At 47.4% G+C, this 26188-nt stretch overlaps 1 protein-coding gene across 2 annotated transcripts; it reads right to left on the minus strand.

The window, feature by feature from the left end:
* Nucleotides 1-3108: 3108 nt before the first annotated feature.
* Nucleotides 3109-26188, minus strand: LOC117590033 (rho guanine nucleotide exchange factor 17). Of its 2 annotated transcripts, XM_034282327.1 has the most exons (16): nt 26075-26188; nt 17357-17538; nt 15764-17289; nt 12253-14387; nt 11628-12189; nt 7691-7951; nt 7437-7627; nt 6932-7377; nt 6625-6847; nt 6471-6562; nt 5696-6408; nt 5479-5630; nt 5329-5396; nt 5012-5276; nt 4609-4947; nt 3109-4542 (listed from the first exon to the last, which is right to left on the minus strand). In XM_034282327.1, exons 2-16 carry the CDS (start codon nt 17421-17423, stop codon nt 4383-4385), a joined length of 7200 nt encoding a protein of 2399 aa, XP_034138218.1. In that variant the 5' UTR covers nt 17424-17538; nt 26075-26188; the 3' UTR covers nt 3109-4382. The 2 variants fall into 2 exon arrangements, with proteins under 2 accessions (XP_034138218.1, XP_034138219.1); XM_034282328.1 differs by lacking the exons at nt 11628-12189; nt 12253-14387; nt 15764-17289; nt 17357-17538; nt 26075-26188 and adding an exon at nt 8072-9240.

Genomic DNA, 26188 nt, shown 5'->3' on the forward strand with positions numbered 1-26188 from the left:
CCTTGCATTCGCCAAACAACTTCAAGGCTGCTGCGTGCAAAAGTTTGCTCCGTCTCAAGTTTCCGGCGAAATAGCGAACAAAAATACAAAATAAAAGAAAAAACCTTTCCTTGTCATTTCTATGCAGACCCTGCCACACTCTATACTCCACAGCTAAATTGAGTTTAACAATTTGTCTTAGTGGCACTTGCAATGGATTCAGTAATTGCCTGACAAATCGCTTCCCTACTTGTTGTGGTGCATGCCACACGCACAAGCACACACGCACACATCCACACGCTCATCCATAAACAGCATCCCGCACTCTGTATTCCCAGTTTTGAGGGGAAGTCGCAGGATACACGACTATTTGTCGCCAAATGTCCTGGCACCATGTGTTCTCTCCCAAGTCATAAACTTTTAATTTCGCCCGCATAATTAGTCTGGGGAAATGGAAGCCCAATGTCCCATCCCAGACATTGTCCCCAACTCGACTTGGTTTTAATTGATAGGTGAATGAACCCGCTGTGCCCCTAATGCACCGCCTGTAAAGGGGCCTCTAGCTATTAATAATTTTTAATCAATAAGCGTAAACTGTATCCTAGATGGAGGCTGTACCAACAGACACATTTTATACACACTTTCTGGTGCCTGCCCTCTGCCATTGTCCGTTTAGCCGATTAATTGGGCATTAATTGGTTAATCAATTTAGCAACTGGCCAGCCAATACGCACAGCCCTCGAATGGCAATGAAAATGGCAATTTTCGATGCGGAAGCCAACAAACAAATGGCTCTAAATTCCAGTTCCACTCCTCGTTCCACAGCAACCGCAAAAGCCACACAAATATCAAATGCGTACAATCCACGGAAAGGCACAAAAACTGAAAAACATTATTGGATATTATGAGGAAGACCGGAAGCGTAGCATGGGACAAAGGCAGGAGGAGATAGATACACACAAATACAGGGATTTATGGGAGCAGACTCGTACTCGTACTCGTACTCGTACGAACTGGGATCTAATCTATTTGGAAATTGTATCCAGCGAAAGTTTCAGTAAATTTGGGCTTTAAAAATGAAAACGATTCCCACTGACCATTCCCCTTGGCACTGGAGGTGGCATGTGGCAGGTGGCAGGTGACAGCTGGCATTCGGTAAGCACTTCTGATTAAAGTCACACGCTGCAGCAAGCAACATGATCTGGGAATTGTTCAACCTGCAACAACCTCTCGATATAACGAGTGTGTGTGTTTGTGTGCCCGTGCTGGCGAAACACCAACCGGGGCAGCCATAAATAATACCACATGAAGTTTAAAATGCAATAATGCAATTTATTAAGAACTTATGCGGAGTTAAAACAGCGAAGACCAGCAACGACCTTCGGTGCAGACAGACGCGGCAGGCAGGTCGGAAACGGCACGGAATCGGAATCGTGGTGGAGAGCAGAAGTCCAAATGCTCTAGCGAATCAGTAAGTCCTTAAGTTGGCTAAAAGTTTCAGCGAAAGTTGGCAACTTTTTCTGGTTGGCTGGAACTTTTCCCAGAGGATGCTGCGACTGCCACCGCCGCCTTAATGGACGTGGCAAGGCGGAACATTCCGAGCATATGGAAGGGTATTATGCACGGCGCGTGTAATGTAATTTACGCAGCATGTTGCCACACACATACACACTCACACACACATGTGGCCAGGGCAGAGCAGAGCAGGAGCTGAACTTGGGGCATAAAGGCTGGGCTCTGACCAGCCTGCCTCCGGCATCCGCCACCGACGGACTCAAGCTCCATTTTGGTGCCGGTGCTGGTGCCCCTGCTTCAACTCCATGCCGTGCTCAGCACTTACGTAAATGCCTTATGACAAAAGTTTTTCCCCTTTGTTGTTATTTGCCTGTTTTTAAAAGTCCCAACCCAAATAATTGAGTTTTTCGCATAATTTGCTTTATTTTATTTTACTTGCAGGGAGGGAGAGAAAGTGAGAGAGAGAGAGAGAGGGATGCCGCAAAAGGTAAGCAAACAATCAATAGTCTAGTGTAGCTCCTTGGTGCTTGGTCCTCCTCCCCACCACATGGCCACCTCTGCTGCATTATCGTCATCCAAATCGGATGGCATGCTCGGTTTTGACAAACACTAATTAAAATGAATTATTTAATGCAGAAACATCGATGCGAAATTACAGAGATTTGTGTAAACCAATTAAAATGCACAGGTTGGATAATAGGTAGGTCGGTAGGCGTCTACTGCACTGTTAGACTAAATGCAGAAGCGAATTTGCAGCATAAATCCATTTATAATTAATATGTACAAATGAATGCGATAATTAAAAATGCGCGCATCTGAATCAATGTACCAAAAACAGACCCACAAAATCCAACCAAAGCAATTAAGTGATTAATTATAAATTACTCAGGATCCGTGGCACTTTCAATAGGATCTGACAAAAAAAAAAACAGAATACTAAACAAGCGAGTCACAACAAGAGCCATTTCCTGAAATCCACAGCAGGCATTACTATTTAGGACTTCCGGGAGAGACTTCCCCTTTTGGCAGTAGAAAATCCAAAAGAGAGTTAGAGAGCGAGAACCTTGGGCTTAAAGAGTTCAGTTTATTACAGGTGATACAAACACTTAATACATGTCTATGAATTTCATAGGTTTATAGTACAGTATAGTATGTAAATATATTTTACTCTTTAACACATTTACAAGATATTTTATTAAACCTTACAATGCAGCTTGGCAAAGAGGAATTTATTGTTTTACATTTTATTATTACAGCTCATTGTGTTGATTTAACTCATCTCATGCTTCTAGTGTCCGATTCCACATACATATGCACTTTCTTTTGATCAATCAAAATCTTCAGTATAATTATATATATATGTATATATATAAATCTTTAACACCTTGGTATTTGTATAGAGGTAGGATAACAATTGTCAATTGATGTTCATTGATTATGATAGAATGCATTTAATGCATTTCCATAGGATGCGGTTTCTTACATTCCACTCAAATAACAGATGAAACCGTTCTCGGTGGTGGTGGTTCGTGGTTTTTTTAGTGTGGTTTTTGTGGTCTCTGTAGTTGTGGTTCTGGTATAGAAATTGCTTAGCATACACTTGAAATACTGCAGTGAACAATGATTTATGATTTATTTATAACCAACCAGATCTAACATGGAAATATATTCATACTTAAATTAATACAATTTGCTACAATTTAGGCCATTGAGCGACGCGACAACCCCCTTCAACACTGTACTGCGCTGATGGGTGCGTGGGGATTTCTTTTACAAATTACGAATAGTATACAATTATTGAGAAAAATATACAAGTATGCATAAGTGTATGTGTGTGTGTGTATGTGTGTGTTACGATTTTTACATGCCCAAAAAACTCTACGAGTAGCAAAAAAACTATTGAATATCACTCGTATGTATGGTTAAAATTTGCAATTTTCAGATTCAAAATTCAATTCAATTCACTTGCATGAAATATATGTATATAGGCTTCACAATAAACTTTATAAACGCCATTTAATCATATCATTTGTCAATATATTCTTTTTTATATATTTAGTATATGGTATATGTGTTTATCTGTAAAATAGGGAGTTACGATTTTTACAAGCACATGCACATACCCCGTGAGAGTAATTTCTTTTCTCTAAGTAGATTATAAATTCGATTAAAGCGCTTTAATTCTAGGGGCAGGGCAGGGATGATCTGATGGTGACACTCTACATTCAGGTAGATTATTATTGCATTAAATTTAGGCATAGATAGGCATAATTGTTTATCGTTACACATTACACGTTAGACCTGTATTTCAATTGCAAAAACAAACTTAGAACGAACGCTTAACTCTTGAATAGGATCTACAGATACAAGTTGCGAGATACGAGTACTCGTACATATTATCAATAAAAAAATATCTATAGTACTTGGCTGTGGAGCTGTGCCTGTGCCTCCTCCCCCTCCATCTTCATCGGTTCTGCTTAGCCCTGCTCTGTTCTGTGCGATTTCTATGTACATTGAAAGTTGCTTGTTTTGGCACTCATCCAGTGGATAGTCAAGGGAGTTTATAGTTTATACATAATACATAATCTCTGTTTTTTATTAGAGGCTGAACGTAATTACTTATTCAGTTTCAAATATACACAGTTGTTGGATTGGTTCGAGCATCAATCAGTCCCCTAGTTCTACTAATTTCCAGCTTAGCAGCTGCTGTAGATCGATCTCTCTCTTGTTCTCTCTCTCTCTATGCAAATCTCATCAATGTTGTCATAAAAACCGCTGCAGTATGCACTCTACTCTACGCGCCTCGAACTGATCTCTGATCCTCGAGCTCAGTTGTTGTTTTTCCAGCGCGAGAGCAAAAGCCTCCAGCGATTTTTACGCCTTCTGCTTCAAATTTGCCATATCAGTAAATGGTTGGTGCTGTCCTCGCGGCCGGCGATCTCACTGAGGGAATTGGCGCCCGAGTTGCGGAAGTCCTCGTAGCCATCGCCGCCGGAAATGATCAATGTGTTGTTCGTCTCCGACTTGGATTTGGAGTGCTTTATGGAGCTGCAATTGAAAGAGTTGAACAAATGTTTCTCCGTTACTGCTTCTCCAGTGAATTTTTCCACTCACCCCTGCTTGGTGTACTCATCGCTGGCGGAACCACTTGCCTCACGGGCTCCTGTTGTCCCCTCCAGCCCGGTGGTCTCCACAAACGTGAGGAATCGCACATGGCCGGTGTGGCCGTGGGGAATGCCGGTGGGCACAATGTTGACGGCGCCCTTCTCGTAGCCCAGGGCTGGTATGGTCAGGAGGACGCCCGCACTGGTGCCAATCCAGATGAGATCCTTGCAGCACAACAGCGAAGTCACACGAAGGCAGGCGGCTTTGTGTTGCCTAATGATCTCGTCGCAGTTGGAGAGCATTTTGTTCACGGCCGGCGCGAGATTCACTTCGGTGACTAGCTGGTGGCTATTCGGATAAGTAGAGTGGTCAAGACTTATGGGTCATCCGTATTGATTTTATCAGAACTTACGTATTGGAATGGAAACATTTAATGTGCGCCGAATTCTGGATGGATATCCAGACAAAGTTGCTGGCGACTGTCATGTTTGTGATTGGCTTCGAGTCCGATGATATTTGTATCTGATGAATGACCTGCAAAGTCTCCACATCTAGGACCTTAATGATGCCCTGAATGGAGCACCAAAGCCTGCCGTTGACATTCAGCAACTTGGTCACGGGACTGGTGACGGTGCCAATAGATAGGCAATGCGATGAGCACGTATTCCACGATGTGGCTAAAGAGAGATTCAATGAATACTCGCTTGCAGTTGGAATTAACCGACTTACCTCCATCTCTCAGGTAAACACAAATATCACCATTTGCCAACGACACAAACACACGATTGTCCAGATACCTATCGAGTCATTGAAAGAGAAGGCAATTAAGTAACCTCAGTAATCTTCGCTGCTGATTCTATTATTCATTGAAACACTTACAAAATAGAATAGACGGCCGAATGGTGCTCGATCTTGATGCGGTTCTTCTTAATGCGAATATTGTCAGTGCTATTGTAGACGTGGATGCAGCCGTCTTCGGTGCCGATCCACATGGTTGATTGATTGCCCTCGCCCTCCTCGGGATTCGAGTCCTGCAGAAGGAATCCAGAATAAGGTATATGAATCTCAAGGTGTAAATGCGAGTCAAGTGTCTCACCTGATGGCCATGATATCCGGCTTGCAGTGAGGGGGCGGGACTAGGCACACGTTCCACTATTGCTCCAGATCCAGATCCAGATCCAGCTCCTGTGCTAGCGCTGGCAACGTTGAGCGAGGCGGAGGCTGAGGCGGAGGCGGTGGCAGCGGCTGCTTCCGTCTCATCGTCGCTGGAGCTCAGATTCAGATCCAGCTGAGTATCACTGTTGCTGGCAGCCACCGTTACGACACCGTCGACAGCCACCGGCGTGGGCGTGGGTGTCTTTTTCTTCTCGGGAGTGGGCGTGGCCGTTGAGGAGGAGCCGCTCTGGAAGCTGGGGGAGATGCTCTTGCGGTAGTCCCGCAGCTGCTGAGTGTAGCTCTGACTGGGCTGCGACTGCGGCTGCTGTGAGCTGTTCCGTGGCTTATCCTTCTCCTCCTGGGCTTGCTGCTCCCCACTACTGTTGCGACTCGAGGCAGAGGAACTGTATGCCGGCACAGAGGCCACGCACAAGATGCGCGCATTGCAGACGCCGTTGCAGCTGGTGACGTTCGGCTCTGGGTGCAGCGACATGATGCACACCTGGCCCACATATCCGTCGCTGTTGCACACCCAAACATCCCGGTTCTCGCTCAGCGTAGCCGCCGCACATGTGAACTGCAGTCCGGCGCGGGTCTTTCGTATTGGTATGGAGGTAAGGAACTCGGGGATGGGATGTCTCTCCAAAGTGGCAGCTGGAAGAAGAGCTTCGCCAATCAGTGTCCCCCTTCGGTAGATACTTTGATGGATTGCTTACCCAGCTTCTGCTTAGCCTCGATGAAGGTCTCCTCCCAAGCCGTGCGCTTCTCCGTCTTACTGAAGACCACCGTCAGCTTCTGGTTGCCATTTCTACGGAGAATCGAAAAGCAATTAAAGACTGGCCTGGTTCAGGTCCCCCGGGAGACACTTACGGCGAACTGACTGTCAGTTCTAGCATATTGAGCTGGGTGTCGTTCGTCTGGCGCTCGGATAGCTGCCGCTGGACGTCGCGATGAAGCTCGCGGATAACGTCCTCGAGATACTGGTGTGGATACTTTAGGGAGGCGGTGATGTCGCTGATCTGTTGCAGCTTGCCGCAGTCGTCGGCCAAGCTCTCGATTTCGTTGACGATTCGCTTGATGTTCTCGTCCTTGGCTGTGGGAGGAAATGTGTTGGCAAGTCAGAATACTTCTTGCTCAGCTGGTGGTCAGTGCGGATGGAGTGGAAGTGTCAACTCACGCTTGACAATCTCCAGACAGTCCAGTGAGATTTTGGTGAGACATTTGTACTTGTTGGTCTCCAGCGTGGTAGCAACCGTTCCCGGGCAGATGCTGCTGCTGGGCTTGCGGATGGTGCCGCTTCGTTTCTTTATGCTGGTGAGGACGAGCAGGTCGTTGAACAGGAAGAAGCCCCGGTCCTTGCGCGCCCCCGCACCCGAAGGCATCGAAACGAGATCGAACAGAAGGAACTGCCGCTCGGGCGCTGTCAGATCGGTAATACCCTCGATCACGCCCTCCAGCTCGCGCAGAGTCGCCTCGCGCTGCCCGTTCTCCATGATCTCGCGCTCCTTGCAGTTGATGTGCACCAGAATGTCGTGGACTAGCTTCAACACGTCCTGCAGGTGCTTCTGATCGGGATGATCGTGATCCGTGTGCTTAATCAGTCGCTGGAACAGAAGCTCGTAACTAGAACAGCATTAGAGAGGGAGATCTCTTAGGGAAACCTGCTTCATGAGATATCTTACTTGGGAAACTTTTGCACTGGCTTGATTAGCAGATTGTCGAGGGTGAGTTTTCCCTTGTGCTCGCGGGAGGTGGACTCCAGGAACTTGGCGAACGATGGTCGCTGGTGTTTCATGGAGCGAATGGCGTTCTTGGCCCGATTGCAGTTGTTCACAAATGATGTGTAGACCTCAAGGACCTCCAGCTTCGAGAACTGCATGTAATTGTACGGATATGGGTGAGAGTTGAAGTTAAACTATCTACGAGATATCCTTACCGTATCCATAAAGGCATCGCCCACTTTCTGCTGAACATCCCAGTCATCCAAGCGATGCTTGAGATCTGCCAAGAACTTTTCGTGTATCTCGAGAATGTCCGGGACCATGAAGAAGATCTCGTCCACGGTGCGGGTGTCAATCATGCCGGCGTGCTCGGGTGCCTTGAGCACTTTCAGATACTTCAGAACAACAGTCTGCAGAGACTCCACGTAGGACTGCTCGTTGCGGTAGATCTCTTGGACAACATATGTGCGAGTGTCCTGCAATGCAAATGATACGGAAACAGGGATTATTTTTTAGAGTTTCTTCTTTCGCGGGGAATGCGATTGAGAGATGCAAGGACTGGTTATTGGTTATTGGTTAATCGCGACCAGACTTACACCTTCATAGCCGCCCAGATTCCATTTACTACTCATATCGAACTGTGCCCGCCGCTCGGAGTCATCCTCCGAGTCGGAACAGGTAATCGAAGTCATTTTCTTGAGCCTGTCGCCTTTGTCGCTATGAAAGCCTGCTCCTCCGCCCCCACCAGCACCAGTTCCAAATCCCGCCTTGCTGAGGCGAGCCACCGTTGTGGTGGCCATGGAGACGGCCTGGGAGACGCTGCTGCTGTTGCTGAGGCTGATGTTCAGGCTGCTATTGCTGTTGCTGTGGGAGTTGCCCTGGGAGCCGCCGGTCTGAGCTAGCTGCGACTGGCTTTGAGGCAACAGTGCGGCGGCGGCCACAGAGTTCGAGGGAGCGGTCAGGGTAGCTTGGAGATCCAACAGACTGAGACGAAGATTCTCGCGGTTGTGCGACATTCTCGGGAATGTGTTTAATTGAATGTTCCGAGTGGTTCGTTCGTTCGATCGTTCACCGAACTGTTTCTTCTTCTGTTTTCACTGCCACTCACTGCTAATTTTGCTGCTGCATTCTGAGTGTTTTTTTTTTGGTAATAAAAGGAGGAGGCGACACCACAAGCAACCGGTCATCACACGTCTGCTCTAGCTGCGTGGATTCATTGCACTGCTGCTGCTGCCGCAGCGAGTGCAACTAGCCACACCACACCACACCACATGCAGCATCCCCACGCAGGAAGCAGCATTGCTCCTCGACTGCGTAGCCGTCGAGTGGGAGAACGAGAGAACCCACTTGCCTACGTCCCAGACTGCCAGACTGTCAGACTGCCAGACGAATTGGTGGTGGAAAGAGTCACACAAGGCCCCACAAGTCACTCACTCAGCCTTGAGCCCAGGCCAGGCCAGCCTTCCTTCGTGCTGGATACTGCGCCTGTCCATGCCTCATGGCCCTTGGTCTCTGTGTGTGTCTGCTTTTGTGTGGTTTGATAAATGACACTGACCGTGTTTTTGTTGTTGTTGTTTCTGTTGTTGTTGTGCATGTGCTCCTCATGTATGAGTAGGTCTAAGTGAAGGCCAATAATGACACAACAACAACAACAAGAGGACCATCTGGGAAAAGGGAAGGCGTGGGCCAGGTGCACTTGGTGCCAGTCACAGCTTAGGAGTATATTAAGTGCTATTTTCTGTACTGTGTTCTGTTCTGCTTTGGATTAGTGAATCACAGTTACGTTAGCAGCGGAATTGATTGATTACACATATGTAAATACATATGTACAAATGTATGTAAAACAGTAATCTCCCACTTGTGATATCTACTGGGAGGAGACAGTGGAGCAGCATACATTTGTGCGCAGTTAGGAAACAGTGGCATTGCAGTTACTGCCCTACTCCCCCACACACACACATATGTTTCACAGATTCCATTTTACAGTTCACAGACTGATACACACACGCAAACACATACGGATGGGGGATGGGAGACAGGTAATTGATTCTCTCTTTCCTTTCTTTAATCTCCACATCCATACACTCCACTTCACCTCCAACCACCACTCTACTCCCTCCTGCTGAGAGTGCGGTTCCATTACAGTGGGATAAGTTTTGAGAGTTTATATTTGCACTCACAGATACACACCTACACATTCACATTCACATACACACAATGTGTAGAATGGGGATTGCCGTAATGCGGCGCAACAAGAGGTTGGCCTTGTGCAGTCAGGTACACAGATACACACACGCACACAGGCACAGACAAACTCTCGGATATACAGCAAAAAGAGAAGAAAATTTAATTCGTATGAAAATGAAAAGTGAATTTTCTTTTGCTTTTCATTTTGATTTTGATTTTCCATCTTGCTTTCATTTATTTGGCTGAACAACACGCGTTTTTTTCTCGATGGTTTGATGGATGTCTCCAGAGATTTATGTTCCCACGCACCACTACATACGAGTATGTATGCAAAAACGTCTCTGTATTGACTCTGTATTTTGTACTCTTTTTAGTTGAAATTCGTGTTCCGTTTTGATTATTTTTCGTGCGCCATTGGATTTTTTGCTGCCACAAAATAAACTAACAAACGAAACATGAATAATTTCGCCACACAATTGTCGTAGAAAAGCAAATAAGAATTTAAACGCGCACAGCACACAGTGGACGAACGTTTCGGCGGTCGGCTGATTGTGCTTATGCTGCTACTGCGCGGGAGAGAGCAGAGAACAATGGGTGTATGGTTTGTATGGACAGCGAACAGGAGTGCGCGCCGCCACTCGACTCGACTACTCGACTCGCTGAAAACATTCCATTGTGCCATATACACACTTAATTTCCATTTTTCATATTCCAAGCAACACTGAAAAACCAGCAGCAAGAGCAGCAGCCGCCCTGCCACCCACACACACACACACACACACACACACATCAGAGAGAGTGTGTGAGAGAGAGTCTGGTTGGAGAGAAAAAAAAGAGTTTCGTAGTAAAACTTGGATTTGTGTAGCCAAACATTAATTATCGATGTGAACGGTGCAGCGCGGCAGCAGGAAGCCAGCAGCCCATAAACATAGTTATGTTCCGTTCCGTTCCCCTCCAAACCAGCGCCACACTCAGCTGTTGGTGGTACACCGTTGGAATGACCAGAGTAAGGTACATTAAACAGAAGGTGCTGTGCTCTCAGAGCGACAGCCGCACTAAGAGAGAGCTAACAGATACCAGCTTTACCTCCCATCGAACATACTTTACGCGCGCACCGAGAGAGGCCAGGCCAGGTGCACGACAGAAGAGAGCGATTCCAGGGAATTGTGTTATATTTGCATGCGACAAGTGTCTGATTAGGAGAGTCGGTTGTTGTCTATACTAAAGTATTTTCAAAATGCGTCAACACTCAAAACTTTCAACAGCGTCAATTGCATATGTTTATATATAGATATGTATGTATGTATTTACATATGTATGTATAGTGGGTATGACTAATCTAATAGTTGGAAACTACTTTAGTTCAGTCATCGCTTAATGCCACTTGGCTGCGATTGCTGTAAAAATAGTCTGCTCCACAACCACTGTGCCTGGAACGGAATTCTCCTAACACACTAACACACATTTCCAATGCCCACCGTTGTTGTTTTCTATTCCTGACGCATGCGCACTAGAATTCACATTGCCTCCTCTGCTGGCGTTGCTGCCACTGTCGCTGCTCTGCTCTATCTCTGCTCACACCCACGCCGCCACGCTATGCACTTCCATTTTGAAAGGAAAACAAAAGCACTGCCGAATGTGCGTCAATGTATGTGTGTGTGTTTACAGCAAATCGGCAAGAAAACAACAGTGATCGAACGGCGGAAACTGCGTTGGCACTGGAAAGCAGCAAGAATGGGAAAGATAATAGAGAAAAGAGAAAGCGATGTATGCATACATGTTCAGACATGTTCAGAATCACGTATTTGGGATTGACAGGCCGCTTAAATAACAGTAGTCTACTTAATAGAGTAATTGAAAGAAGCAGACGAGCAGTGAGTAATTATGGTCTTCTGAAACTGGAATGCTTGGGAATAACAAATCACCTAGAAAAAATTCCCCAATAAATGATGTTCTCAAACTCACCGCAATTGTTTTCTGGCGCTGCTCGGAGAGCATATTTTCGCTGGATCCCTTCAAAAGTTCCGCCAACAGAGCGGGCGTTGGCTTCAAGTCCAGCGTTGGACCGGCCGCTGCAGCAGCAGGGGCAGTCTTCGTTTTGGCACTGACATTGGCGTCCAGGCTCCTTTTGGCTGTATGATGATGACTATGTCCGTGACCATGACTGTGACCATGGGCGTGATGATGGTGCTGGCTGGGCCGCTCCGTGCTCATGGACAGGCTACGTTTGCTGTGGTGCGTCTTGGGGGCCGGCGCCTCGGAGGCGGCTCGCTTCATATGGTGCACCAACTCCGCTTCGCCTAGGTTCTTGGCGGATGCGGAGATCGGGGCAGCGGAGGCTATGCCCTTGCTGGTGTGTTCCAGCTGCGATGGCGTGGACGCGGCCCGGGTATGCGACGGCACAGGAAGATACGTGCTCGTCTTTCGTACCCGCATCGAGTTGGAATACTGCGGAATATTAGGGCGGGGGCTGCCACTTGAAGCACCCACTGGAGCCGAAACACCAGCAGCTCCTCGCAGATGCAAGCTAAAAGAGCAGAAAGCAGAGGTTAGTCTCATCCAGCAGCTGGGGGACTGCTCACTCCTTTACCTGTCTGTTTCACGCAGCTCCTCGAGGATCTCCTCGAAGTGCATCCGGTTGGGCTTCTTCATCTCCGCTTCGAGCATCTGACCGTAGGGACCGCGCAGAGGGCGCTTCGAGAATCGCTTGTAGTCGTTGTCACCGGAGGAGGGCGTGGGACTGGAAGTGATGCGATCCCTGGCGATACGGTCGCACTCGTTGTCAGATGTGGAGTCGGTCCGTAGGAAGCTGAGACTCTTGCTGGAGGCGTCGTCCTTCTCCTCGCTGCTATGGCAGCTAAAGTTGCTTAGCAATCGCGTTTTTTCGCTCGACCCGCTGGATGGACCCCAGGATGGGGCACCCTTCTCCAGCTCGGGCGTGTTAAGTTCGAAGGAATATGCGCTGATGGGGCTGCTAATGTAGATCTGCGAGGAGTGGGCCTCCGGGGACTCGGGCTTAATGGCATTGAGGTTGGTCACACCGATGTCTACTGCTAATCCGCGATGGGCGACTGCCTCTGCCGGTGCCGTTGCCTGCCAGTCGGCGTTGTCTATATACATGCCTTTCCGTTTGGTGGAGTTGTCCAAATGCCGCCTCTGGCGCTCGTCCGTGCTGTGCCGGGGAGTGGCTACGGTCTCCAGAGAGCTGCGAAGTTCGGGGCTGGACAGATCCAGGTCATTGTGGCTGTACTGCTTGCAATGCTGCGGCTCCTCTGCCGACGTGTTCCTGGCGGTTGTCGCAAGCTCTACTTGAGGGGCATCGTCTATCCTGACCACTCCATCGCCCTCCTCCGAGGAGCGGCTCACCGATATTGTGGGCACCAGGTCACTCCTCACGGCGGTGGTCAGCGTCGACTCTGTTTGGGACACCTTGCAGGCAGCGTGCGAAACTGGAGGCTGAATTGTCTCCGGAACTACTTCCACCCACTCCTGGGCGGGCGTCTCCAGCCACTCTTGTGCAGCGCACTCGTACACTGGCACGGGAATTTCGCAGGTGGTGGCCGTCTGCAGGAAGTTGTCTGGTGGAGACTCTAGTGGCAGCTGCTCCTCCATCAGCGTGGCCAGATTTGGGGCACTGCCGCCTGTGGAGGCGGGCGGGGTGACCTCCATGGGCTGCACAATGATGGTAGCAATCTCCTCCCTGATGAGGCAGTCGCTCTCCGACTGAATTGTGTCTGTCAGGGATTCCATGGTGGCATGGGCGGCTATCACGCTGCTGGCGGTGGCCGGTGCTGGGTACAGGATGCCCGAACTGCTGCCAGAGACCTCTGTGCTGAAAATGTCCTCCTCCTGGATGGAGTCGTGGTCCAGCGACTTCTCCTGCCCGTAATTCAGGTTGATGCTCAGCTCTGTCTTCTTCAGAGGAATGTGCACCCAGCCCGGACCCTCCTCCCTCTCTCTGGAATGCGTCGGACTGGGGCTGGGCTCTTCGATTGCTTTTTCACGCCTCAGGCGATCCCTCAGGGCGCTCAGCGTGGACTTGCAGTCGATTTGCGAGAACGAAACGGAGCGAAACGGAATTCCCTTTGGCGCATACGAACCGATCACGGTCCGCAGCTCCGGTCTCGATGCTTGCGGCGTACTCTCGCTACTGCTTCGTGTTGAGGCATCTACGCATCTCCCCACAGCACGCTGCTGCTGCTGCTGATTCTGCTGCTGCTGCTGATGCTGCGTCGGTGGAGGCGGGGACTTGGACTTCTCACGGTTGCTCAACATGAAGGCCTCCAGGTTGGAGAGACTTGTGTTGGGTTTAAGGGAGGCAAAGAGGCGGGCGGCCGTGCTCAGGCCGCCCCCGCTGCTGGCTCCCCTTACGTTGACATCGCTGCTGCTTTCGGATGTCTGACTGGCGCCCGTGTCCTGGCGCTCCAGGTAGGTGCCACGCGGCTTTCGTGGCGGCGGCACTGGCGGTGGTGGCGGCGGAGGTGTGGGCGTGGATGAGGCTCTGGAGCTGCTTCCCCCGGTGCCTCTCAGCAGCTCCGTTAGCTCCTTGAGGCGCTCCGAACGATCTGAAGTCTTGCGCTGCTTTTCCGGGCCTCCAACTGCTGCTCCGGAAGATGAGGATGAGCCAGAGGCGTTGGCGTTGGCGGAAGCAGCTGGCAAGGACTTGCGCCCGAATCCCAGGCGCTGTATCCTGTCCAGGGTGTTATGTCGTTTCTCCATTGTGTGCTGAAGGAATTATATGAGTTAAATGTTCATTATTCACCATCGAATATTCACCAACAACCTTCCCCCCTCTGGGTGTGTGTCTTTTTATGGACTATCTATGGGCGTACTTCCCCCATGCGCACCATCCATACACACCCTTACGAAAGTTAAAACAAACAAATCCCAACACAATGCGAAGAGAGGCGAACAAATTGAGTCAACGCGGACTGCGTATGTGTAATGTGGGATCAATATAGTTAGCCATAATCAGCATTCCTAATGACATGCCATGGGATCAAAGATAGAGGATGGGCCACTGTATGCATTCTAGTTGCCTTCCCTACCCTGCCGTCATTAAATTCACTGCACAATGACACACATACCACACCATAGAGAGATCCCAGCAATACAGCCCAGAGAACCTCCCCCAAAGATCGGAAGAGGAGAGGAGTAGAACGGAGCAGAACCATGCACACACAATGTAAGACAAGTCATAGAGCAGCCAACAGTTCTATATGGTGTCACTCTATATATAAAGCAGAATCTTGTATACATTCGCATACAGTGATATTTTTAGTATAAACAACAGAACTCTCGAAAGAATAAATGTACGTATTCCACATGTACATATATCTATGTATATGTATTTGGATATATGTATCTATACGATTATGTATAGATAGAATATACAGAACATAAAAGAGATCGTTGGCTACGACTGGGAAGAATGAATGAGCGGCACGGACAGACAAACTTACAATCCACTCAGAGAATAAAAAGTATAGAAAGTATCGAACTTAATCAAATCTCATCTGTAGGAATATCTTAATAAAATAATGGAAGATTAGCGCCAACAGCAACTATGGGGAACTTATACTCAACGCAACTCATACTCTTCACAATGATTTTTTTCCAGTGTACACATTAAAAGATTCACACAAATAACACAAAAGTAGAGCAATACCAACACAGAAATCTCTTCCGAACAATACTCTCTCTCTCTCCATTTCTTTGAACGAACACAAATGCAACCGTTAATCCGTAATTCTCTCGCGGTCTCTCCGAAACGTGCGTTTCGTTTCAGGTGGTACCAAGACATCATCGGTCTCATCTATCCGATTCTATTCGTTCTCTGTCGGATCGATCTTTTTGCTCAATTGAACGTGAATCGGTCATATATGATTTATGGGATCAATAAAAGTTGATCAAAACAAAAGGTTTATCGCCGAAAATTGCACTCACTGACAGTTTCGCTGATGAATTGTTGGCCATCGATGTTAAAGAATATGGTATATCTATGTATAAATGTACCAACATTTGTTTATCTACCAATTTAATGACTCATATCCGATCTTCAATCTTCTCACTCCTATTTACCATCTATATTAGGAACTTACCCCGTTCTCCTTGTTGAATGAAGAGCATAGATAGTCCAAATGGGGATTACAACTGCAGGGAAGGAGTAAATGGTTCGACTTGTATGGGACCTCGTGTGGATTGTGGTCCTGTTGGGTAGATGGGTTCACTGGATGAGTTCTGGCACTTTGTTCTGTGGTCACTCGCGAGGGATCTGGATACGGATCGGACACAACTTTGAGTTCTCTGTACTGCTGCGGGTTGGGATGATCTCCGGGCGTATGCAATCGAGATACACTCAGCGACTTGTGGCGCACACCGGTGGCCCGGCGGCTCTGCTCTCTTTCCACTGCCACTTCCGGTTCAGAGTCGAAGGTCAGACGTCCGTGACGATCGTAGACCAGCGATCGCGGCGTTCCTCCACTCGAACCGAACTTGCAGTTGTAGTTGTTGTTGTTGTTCCCCTCGAAGGCATAAGGCGGAAAGCCCTTGCGAATGCAGCAGTAGCAGCTACTGCCGTGTGGCGACCTTGTCGAAGGATAAATGCGTGGCGTACAGACCAAGCGGCGTGTCTTCAGAGCGGGCTCATCGCTGCTGTTGTTCGACTCCTGGCAGACGCGTGGCTTGGGCGGCACAGGCGGAGGACACCTTGGCTCTGGTCCTGGTCCTGGCTCTGGCTGGTGATAGTTCCGATAGCTAACTGTCGCCGAGGAGTTGTAGTGCTGCAGTGTCTGAGAGGGATTCCACTGATGTGCTGTGGGATGTTTCTGCTGCTGCTGCTGTGACAGTTTTTTGTCAATTGTATAACAACAAATTGCCGCTGACTCGTCGCTGATTTCAGATGACAGGGACAACACTGGCGATGACGCGTCTCCCGCTGTTTTTGCTTTTGCTGCTGTTGGTGTTGACTTTTCCGATTTTGTAGCTGATGTACTTGGCTCCCGATTTTCTATTTCTATAACCGGCCGACGGGCAACGTCATCGTCATCAACATCATCATTATGATCATCATCATTATGTTCATTATTACGATTATGAGCATCGACATCGACTAACACACGCCTCTTGGAATCGACCTCATCCCCGTGGAAGACAAAGCGGAACGACGACAAATCGGACACTGAATCGCAGTCCCCCAACGGCAACCCCTGGGGCAGCGGCAGACCGTGTCGATCCATGGCGCTGCCAACTTGTTGATGCCTCTCTCCGCAGCAATTCTCGCACAAAATCCGTGAGCTTTTTGCCGCCAACAGCTTTTGCTCTTGCAGCTGTTGCTGCTGCTGCTGCTGTTTCGGCGTCTGGGCAAAGTATTTGGCAATGGGATCGTACTCCTCCTCATGATCGTTGTTGTTGTTGTTATTGAGGTGCTGATAGGAGAGCTGTGGCCTGACCCTGGACTCCTGCCAATGAGTGATCATTGTCGATGTCTTCGGTTGGCGGGGCTGCTCCTCATTCCATGACAACTTCTTGTAGCCGCTCCCACGCACTCCCCGCTGTCCCAGCTGCGGTGTGGCAGGCAAAGAACTAGAAAGCTTCAGTGGCGGAAGATGGGCTACCTGTTGATCAGCTGGAAGAGGGAGAGGCAATTCTGTAGCTGTGGCTTCATTGGGGGTAAGGATAAAGATTGTGCTTACCAGCAGTACTGGCTTCTCCTTCGAGATTATTAATTTCACTGTCGACAGTGCGGCTCGAGTGCCGCATGCAGCAGCAGTAGTTCAGGCGGCTGTTTCTTGGCCTTCTCCTTATCGCGTTGTTACCCTCTTCGGATAATGGCGAAGGAGTGTTGGGATCTGTCCTTAGGTCTCTATTTCTGACCCTGAAAGCGCAAGAGGAGGCAGTTAGATTGGGGCTGGCAAAGGAAACATGGATCTTAAGAGAGATATTAAATATGCAACATGGACATGCAGAACAAAGCAACCCAAAGCTTACACGATTACAGGGTACAGCAAGCGTTCGCCCAAAAGCATGCAATACAGATACATGCTAATGATAACAACGTTCATTCCACATTGCATTCCTTCACCTATTCCAATTGATGCCATTCACAGTCGTTTTCATTGCGAAAATCTCGTATTTCGTTGGCCTTGGTATCGTTTCGTATTTAATACATCCGTGAAGTGGCTTCGGCATTGTCCTGCCGATCGGAGGATCTGCCAATAAAAGAATCTCTGGACTTAAATGCAAAAGGCAATCCCATGTGTGTCCCGATTTGGTCGAGTGTATGCTTGCGGCAAAGTTCAGTGCCTCAAAAGTAAAGCACAACCCGCGTCTATATTTAGACAGTGCGACGCATTCCTCATCTCCAAGCGTTCGGGGAGTACAGTGCGTTACAATAAAGGGTAATGAGAGAGGGGAATCGAAACAATTTCCAATAGATATTTCTTCCTCAAACGTAGACCCCGAGAGTTACGCATGTGGATTTTTAGCACAGCTCCGCAGAGCCATGACCATGACAGACCAGTCCCCAACCCACCGCAACCCCACTCTAGCTCCCCTTTATAACACTCTTCCTCCAACCCCCCCCCCCCCCCCGCTTTTAGCTGTCATTAAATATGTTTAGTTATTTTCTCTCCTTTTTGTTTTTACAATCCCCATTGTCTTTTGGTTTCGGGGTTCGGTTGCATTACTTTGCGGGGCTTTGTTTCAGAGGAAGAGACTTTTTCTTTGAGGCTGAGCGTTTTTTGTGTCCGTTGAGCACAGCTGGCTGCTGGCTTTCTTATACGCTTAATTGATGTTGAACAAACAGCAGAGCATGTTGCAAGCACTACTCAGAGACGTCTCCAAACAGCCTTGTCGTCGTTCCTTCTTTATACCCGGTACTCGAAGAGTAAATAGGGTATATTGTATTTGTGCGAATAACGGTTGTATGTAACGCACAGAAGGAAACTTTTCCGACCCCATAAAGTATATATATTCTTGATCAGCATCAATAGCCGAGTCGATTGAGCCATGTCTGTCTGTCCTTCTGTCCGTCTTGTTTGTCGGCTAGTTCTCAGAGACTATAAGAGATAGAGCCACCAAATTTTGCATCCAGACTGCTATATGCTCACACTGAAACCAGTGTATTTAAAAAATTAGCCCCGCCCCCGAAAAAGGGCGAAAACCTCCCAAATCTACAATTTTGAAGATAAAAGAAAAAGATAAAACCATTTCGTACGGAATGACCATATCTATCAGATCACCAAATTGGGATCCGATTGGATCATTATTAAGCCACAATGAAGAAATTAATTCCCAGTGGCTAAGCCCACCCCGTCCCGCAGCTTATATTTGTTTTTTGCACATTTTCTCATTCACACTCTGCTTCGCGCAGACTCGTCTATGCCTCTGCCGCGTCTCTGCCCTGAGTCTGCAGTGTGCGGCTCTAGGGGAGGGTGGCGAGCTAAAGGAGCGTGTTGGCGTGAGTAGTGTTGTTGATGTAGATGAAAGATGAGAAAAATTTAAAATTTGACAAATAACCGCTAAGGTACAGATGTAGTACTGAGTGCAGGGTATAAAAGTTGTGACGCGTAAGAAGCGTCTCACACGTCCCTTCTCGTTTTTTTTTTTTAAGCGAACAAAAAGCTTTGACATAACTTTGGGTCGCTCCTCCGTTTATTGAGAAGGTGGTGCGCAGATGTAGCCAGTCTCCTCCATAAGTGTTTATCAATCGAACAATATTATCATTATGCAGACTATACATATGTATATATGTAAATATGTATATCATCAATATGTCATATAATAGAGGAGGAAATCCCGCATCTGCCGCCAAAATATCATTCCGCAAGCTCACCAAAAATACTTTTTTTCTGGCGCGAAGATACAGTTTTGAGTAAAAGATGCTCATGACGAAACAATTGCAGTGTCGTGTACAGTGCGTAGCCAAAATATATCACAAAATCTCTCAAAATCTGTTCTAGCCATTCTATTTTGCCATGAAACGGACTGTAGATGTGTGTGTCCCGTGGACTCGTGTGTACATTGAATTTTGTGTAAATCATTTTTTAGCTGAGATCTCTCGAGACACATATAAATGTTTCTGTTGCGGCGTAATCACTCAGGAATGCAGCTCCACAGATACACAGATATGTACATAGATAGATGGATAGATGCGAATACGCATCTATAAATACACCCAACAAGATATAAATGTCTAAACAAAGCTCCCGCTTATCATTCATCCAGCTGAAGTTGCACTTGTCTACACCCAACAGCAGCTGCAGATGCAGATGCATTTCTATCTATAGCTGTAGCTATAGCTGTATCTGTATCTGGTAATTAGAACCAACTCAAGGTCAGGCAACAGCTGCTTTTGAGTTAGTATCACATTTGGATGGAAGCAAATCGTTCCGACTTTAGCATATAACTGTCATACTTCCAGATAACAGCGAAGAAGAGCTTCTGAATAAATATATGTGCATATGTACATATATCTTTTTCTAGTGTTTGCCCATGGAATACCATCGTAGATCAGATAAGCCAGCGACAGATAAAGATCTGGCGGCCAGGCAAAACAAACGTCAGCAGGCGGCAATCAGAATTTAGCATTCAGAGACCCATTTTGAGATAAACAAGATGTAAGGTAGACATTCCCCCAAGATGAGAAAACAGGAACACTATTTTAAGACCCTTTTCAGATATAACCGAGAGATGTAAGACCTCCTGTAAAAGACGTTCTACATTTGCAAACAATTAATATCTGGGATTGCGCCTATGGACACAATAATCCTCCTTTGATATGAACAAAATGCGAACACCCCCCCCGAAGAGAAAAGACTCTTGATTATAAATAGTTTATTGCCAGGGCAGGGCGGCAATCATAAATAAAGAAAACAGAAATTCAATTAAATTCATACTCCGACCGAAATCTATGTATGTGGAGAGGACCATTAAAAAACCATAAAAGTTTTGACATTTTGCGAACATTTTGCTGTCAGCTGCAGAAGCCTCTCCGCCGCTTCCAATTCCAATTCCATCTCCATCGCCCATATCCCATACCCATAATAATAACAATTAAGCCTGACAACGCGCCATGCCTCATGCTGGCTCTCTGCCGTTCCCCGCCCGTGGTAACACCTATTTTTTCTCTTCTTGTTTTTGTTGTAACTATTTCATAGTTGAAGCAGGCCTCCGCTTTGGACTGCCCTCCGCTTGTGCCACTTTGACTGACAAGTGACAGCCCTCTACCGCATACCCCCATGACTGCATGCTGCAAGTTCGCGTGTTCCATTGATCCACCATCAGCTGGGGCATGCAAAATGCTTCTTTGTTATGGACTTTATGATTAATCTGCGCAGCGTTTCAACGGCCCATCAGCAACACCTCCTGCATCCAACACTTTGCATGACAGCGGCATGGCAGGGGGGATCCCCTGAATCCTCTGAATACGGCTGGAGATGTGTTCGCATGATGCACCTACAGAGAGCTTTGTAGAGTGAACTTGGACTTTAAATTGAAATCAAGAGTGGCTCAAACAACAATAAGTTAAATCGAATAAATAAATGGAATGCCATAGGAAAAGTCTCCTCTTTCTTTCGTGTTAGTTTCAACTATTAGCTAACTAAGTTGAGCTTGAAATAGTATCTCATAGTTCAAGTTCAGATTCAGATTCAGGTGGGTTTTTGAGCAGGCAGAACAGGCACTTGGAGATACCCGACACTGGCAGTCTAGGGGGAGATTTCACGGCATGTAGCACTGGCCAAGCCTCAATCGAAAAGGTAAGTGCTAGGCACCTGTGGAAACCACAGAAAGGTAACCAACACCTCGAGGCAAAGCCGGGCATGGATAGACTGATATATAGATTTAGAGAGAGAGAGGGATAGAACGAGAGAGAGAGAGAGAGATGCGTAATTCCAGATGCATTCACCATTAACTTAGAAAACGATTAAGAATTTTACTGGACTCGAATTGTGTCAGTGAGTCAGCGAAGTCGACATTTCACTTTTGATTTTCGAATTTCGATTGGGTACCCAGGTTTACCCAGAGCTGAGCGTTTACTTTCACGAGCATCTGACCCTATACGTAGTTCACTCAGCTGAACTCCGAACTCCACAAACTTAATGTAGAAGCGATTGCAGATGCAAATGGCAGAGAAGGAGTGGTGTGCAGTGGAGGGTGGAGGTTGGAGGGATCTGCAGTGCACAACATTCAATTAGTACATATTAAATTTGTTTGCCTCTTGTTGTTGGTTTCTCTTTCAGCAGATGTGTTTTTTTTTCGGAGGTTTTTCGGCTCTTTCTCAGACTGGCCGAGCGAACAATGAAGCGGAACTTGACTCGAATTAAGTTTTTATGAGGCGCATTTTGTAGTTTGTATCTGGTTCCTTGAATCAGCGGCAGACAGCAATAAATTGTGTTATGAAAGTGCAGTTTAGTGCCGTGTGCCGACCCCGTCAAGAGTCAAAGTTGAGCTCGCAACAACAACAGCCGAACAGTCGCCCGATTGTTACATCGATTCGCGGGGATACATTTCCGACAATCAGCAGATTCAGCGCCCCGATTGGAGATTGGAGAGTTTGGAGATCGGGGCCACAGGAACAGCAGGAACGCACAGCCAGGCACAACTTTCATAATTCTTTTTGTTGGTAAGCGAAAAAGGGTTCCCTGGGTATGCTGCTCGTATCTTTTTTAGGCATCATCGGATCGGAATTTAATTTCCTATTTCACATGCTCGTAATATGAAAGTTATTCTCATTTCGCTGTGATTTATTTCCATTATGTAAGCTCCGTCTTCCATGATGGTATATATGCAAAGAGTTGTGTTGTGTTCCCATCAAAGTTCGATCAACAATCGTCGTTTCCTAATTTTCGGTTTCCCTGTTTCCCACTCTCTCTCTCTCGCTCTCTGTCCTCCTCCCGAAATGCTTAATTTGGTGCTCGAACTAAATGCATGCAAAGATGCAGATGGATAGCGTTTTGGGGCGGAGTGGGCGTGGCTGCAGCTAACTACTGACGAAGTCGTGAGTATCACTCAAATTGCCTTGCCGCATTCATCATCTGGAAGGGGGTTCGCCGGGAGACCCATCATACCTGGCACCACACACCACCAGCAGCCACAGCAGCAACATGTGAATCGCCAAAGAGAGAAGAAACGATCGGAGATCGGAGGAAGGCGTGTCCAGCTGAACTCTTTTGGCAGAGACGACGTCGTTATACATATACATTGGTGCTGCCCAGACTCGCCAGATCAGACCACACTTCTCCCAGCGACAGTTGCAAACTTTCTCACCTCGCATCGGGAAGCGACTTCTGAGCACAGTCGCAGTTCCCAGACCCAGACCCAGATCCACAGCTAGGCAATAAAAGTTAAGGCAGAGTGACAAACCAAAATGGTTCGGAGCGGCCAGGAGTCGGAATCGGAATCGAAATACGAGTCGGAGTCTGCTGCTTTTCATTACTTTATTTTCGAGTCTAAGCTCAATCTGAATCTGTCTTGCCAATATAACAACGGCGGCCACAACAGCCTCATGGCTCCAGAAACGGGAAAACTGCGGACTGCCGGCGCTGCTCGTTTAAATGCGGCGTCGCAATCACATTCGTTGTTCGGAAATCCAAAACAGACAGACAGACACGACAGAAAGAAAACAAGAAATAAGTATATTACTTAAGACGGCAAATGGTTTAGCTGCACATCGAATTCTCTGTGCCCTTTTGGAGTGGTAAAACATACGAGTAGAGGGAACATTCGAGCTAGATTCATTGACATCTAATTTTAATTAGTGTGTTGATGGAAAGTCTTTAATTAGAAACCCCTTTGGAGCTATGAATATGAGCATTCATTCTAGCATTCGGGCAAAGGGTATACCTGCACACACACACACAGCAGCAGCAGCAGCAGCAGGAGGAGGACGGACACCGAGGTCGCTAGTGGGAAAAATATAAAACAGAAATCGTTTTTTGCGCAATCCTCACAAATCTGATAAGCGGTTAGAGAGCATTAGACCAGCCAGCACAGCACACACACACACACACACACAAGACGGAACCCCTGCATCAGTCCCAGTCCCAGCATCAGCATAAAGTCAGAGTTAAAGTTAGAGCTGGAGCTAGAGCCAGAGACCCAGTCAAAATCCCCCAACTGGCCTGCAACCGGGGCTAACTTTTGAGTGTGGCTGGCAGCTTAGCCTCAGAGTCTCTCCGTCTCAGTCTAAGTCTTGGGTCTTGGTCTGGGTCTCAGCCATCGCCATCGCCTGCCGGTCCCCAACTTACTGTGCAGTGCCCCACCGGTCCCATTGATGCTCGAAAGCGCTGTCGCAGAGAGTCGCGTCGTAACATGCAACATTACATGCCTATAATTTGTTTTCACACAGCAGGACGTTTTCACTCCATAAGACATCAGAAAGAGGTCTTAAATGGTCACATTACTGCCATTTCCAGCAGCGTTCAAATGGCACCAGGCTCAGCCGAAGGCGAAGCCTCGTCCACTGGACTCTTCCACTGGCCTGTCTTCTTCTGCCTGTCTGCCGTGTGCCAAGTGCCTTTGGGCAGATCTATGCAACGCCTTGTGGGCAATGCAATGATGTTTGCTAACTGCTATTTAATATAGTCATTATTTGCCTACAACTTGTCCCACTGAGCAAATGGCACTTGATTCGACTTGGACTTCGACTGTGACTCCTTCCCATTTCCATTTTTCCCACTTTCAGTCCCCAATTTTGCAACGCATCCCTGCTGCTGCCTGTCCTGCATTCACCGTTGTTTGTCGAACTTTGGCAGGCCAGACACCCAGCCCCAGCCCCAGCTCCAGCTTCATTAGAAATGTGGTAGATGAATATGGGGAGCAGCAAGGAGAAGGAGTTGGCGAATTCCTCTCACCTCAATGCATCGCTGATCGTATGCACAAGTGCTGCAGATGATCAGAGGGAGCATCTCGTCTCCTCCCCCCCACCATGTCATTCTGTTCGAGTATCTGCGGCTAAGCCCCAATTTGGATTATTTGTAGACATTAAGTGGAGAGCCGCAGTCCCCGCTGCTACAGGAATTAAGCCTGTGCGAATGAAGAGTTAAAAATATCCCAAAGCCAAGACTGGCGCGAGTCTCGTCTATGAGCGCCTTGATCCAGTGGGAGCGATAAAGGTGCAGCTGCTGGCTGGACAGTGGATGTGTGGATGTTGCAGAGGCACAGTCAGCAGCATACATGCATAAATGTAATTCAATTGAGTGGCACTGGCACTGGCAGTGGCAGCGGCAGTCGAAAGGGAAAAGAAGGCACATTTACATATGAATACACCGCAGAGTGTCCTTTACCGTTGTACAGCAGACAGCGCAATAACAATATAATAGTAATAAAAGTTAAAGCCAGACAAAACAAAAGCCAAAAGAGTTCCCACTGCAGCCCACACTAAACAAGTTAACATCGAAGCGGTCCAAAAGGCAGCATCAGCAACAGCAGCGGCAGCGGCAATCGGCAGTCCAGCAGCAGTCAACGTCAACACCAACAATAAAAGCCGAGAGGGAAAACATGACCTATGGGGAGAAGCTATTGATACACTACCTATGGCATAATAATAATAATATATTGGATATTGAAATTGATAAATGCCACAAAATGATGGTTGAAATATCTTCAGATTCCAATAAGTCTCAGGAATTTGCATATTCCCAAATCTGAATGTGATCAAAGATGATGGTGAAAATCGTTTTACCCTTCCCAGAAAGAGCATAGCAAAACAAAACGAAGATCGGTGCAGAGAGGAGACAGCTGAGAGGTGGGTGTGGGGGAGGGGGGTGTTGGGGGAAGAGTGGCACAAACCAAACACACAACACAAAAAAAAGTATCTTCAAAATACACATACGAGTAATACGAGTACGAGTATGCTGTCTTTTATGGCATATCTTTTACTTATTTGCCCGCACTTAAGTATCGCACAGTGCGCTGTCGGAGAGCTACGGCGGCTGCTGCTTTTGCTGCTGCTTGTTGGCTTTCTGCCTTTTTTCCTTCTTTCTGATTTTTCGAGTTTTTATTTTTATTTTCGTAAATGAAATGAAATCGAAATACAAAATATGGGTCGGCGCGCAGTCTCAGCCCTCCTCCTGTTGCTGACCCCTCAACCATCCACATTAAAGAGTGAACTCGAAACACAAGCCTTCGCCTTCTCCCATACGAGATCCCCAGAGCAATATTATTGGCACGAATTATTGGTGAGGTGCGGTGGTGCACTTTAAGCCCACATCTCAAGCGAGAAATTGGCCCAAACGTATATGTACATACATGCATGCATATGTATGTGTGTACATATGATTGCGCTTCATTACAATTGGAACGTGAGTCCATGTCGACTACACATTCATATGCGTGTATTTATGTATATTTTCAAAGAACTTTCACGGCAGTGGGTTAATCATTAATTAATTAGATCTGTATCTACGTACTTTGAAAGTGTACTCCTATTCGGAGCCTGACCTTGCCCACGGGCGGAGACGAGACGTGTTGACGAGACGCTGACTGCAAAGGGCCGAAGGCGCTTCGCTGCGTTCTGCTGTGAT

This window comes from Drosophila guanche, unplaced genomic scaffold (assembly GCF_900245975.1).
Source record: "Drosophila guanche unplaced genomic scaffold, DGUA_6, whole genome shotgun sequence".
In the NCBI taxonomy this organism is placed as follows: domain Eukaryota; kingdom Metazoa; phylum Arthropoda; class Insecta; order Diptera; family Drosophilidae; genus Drosophila; species Drosophila guanche.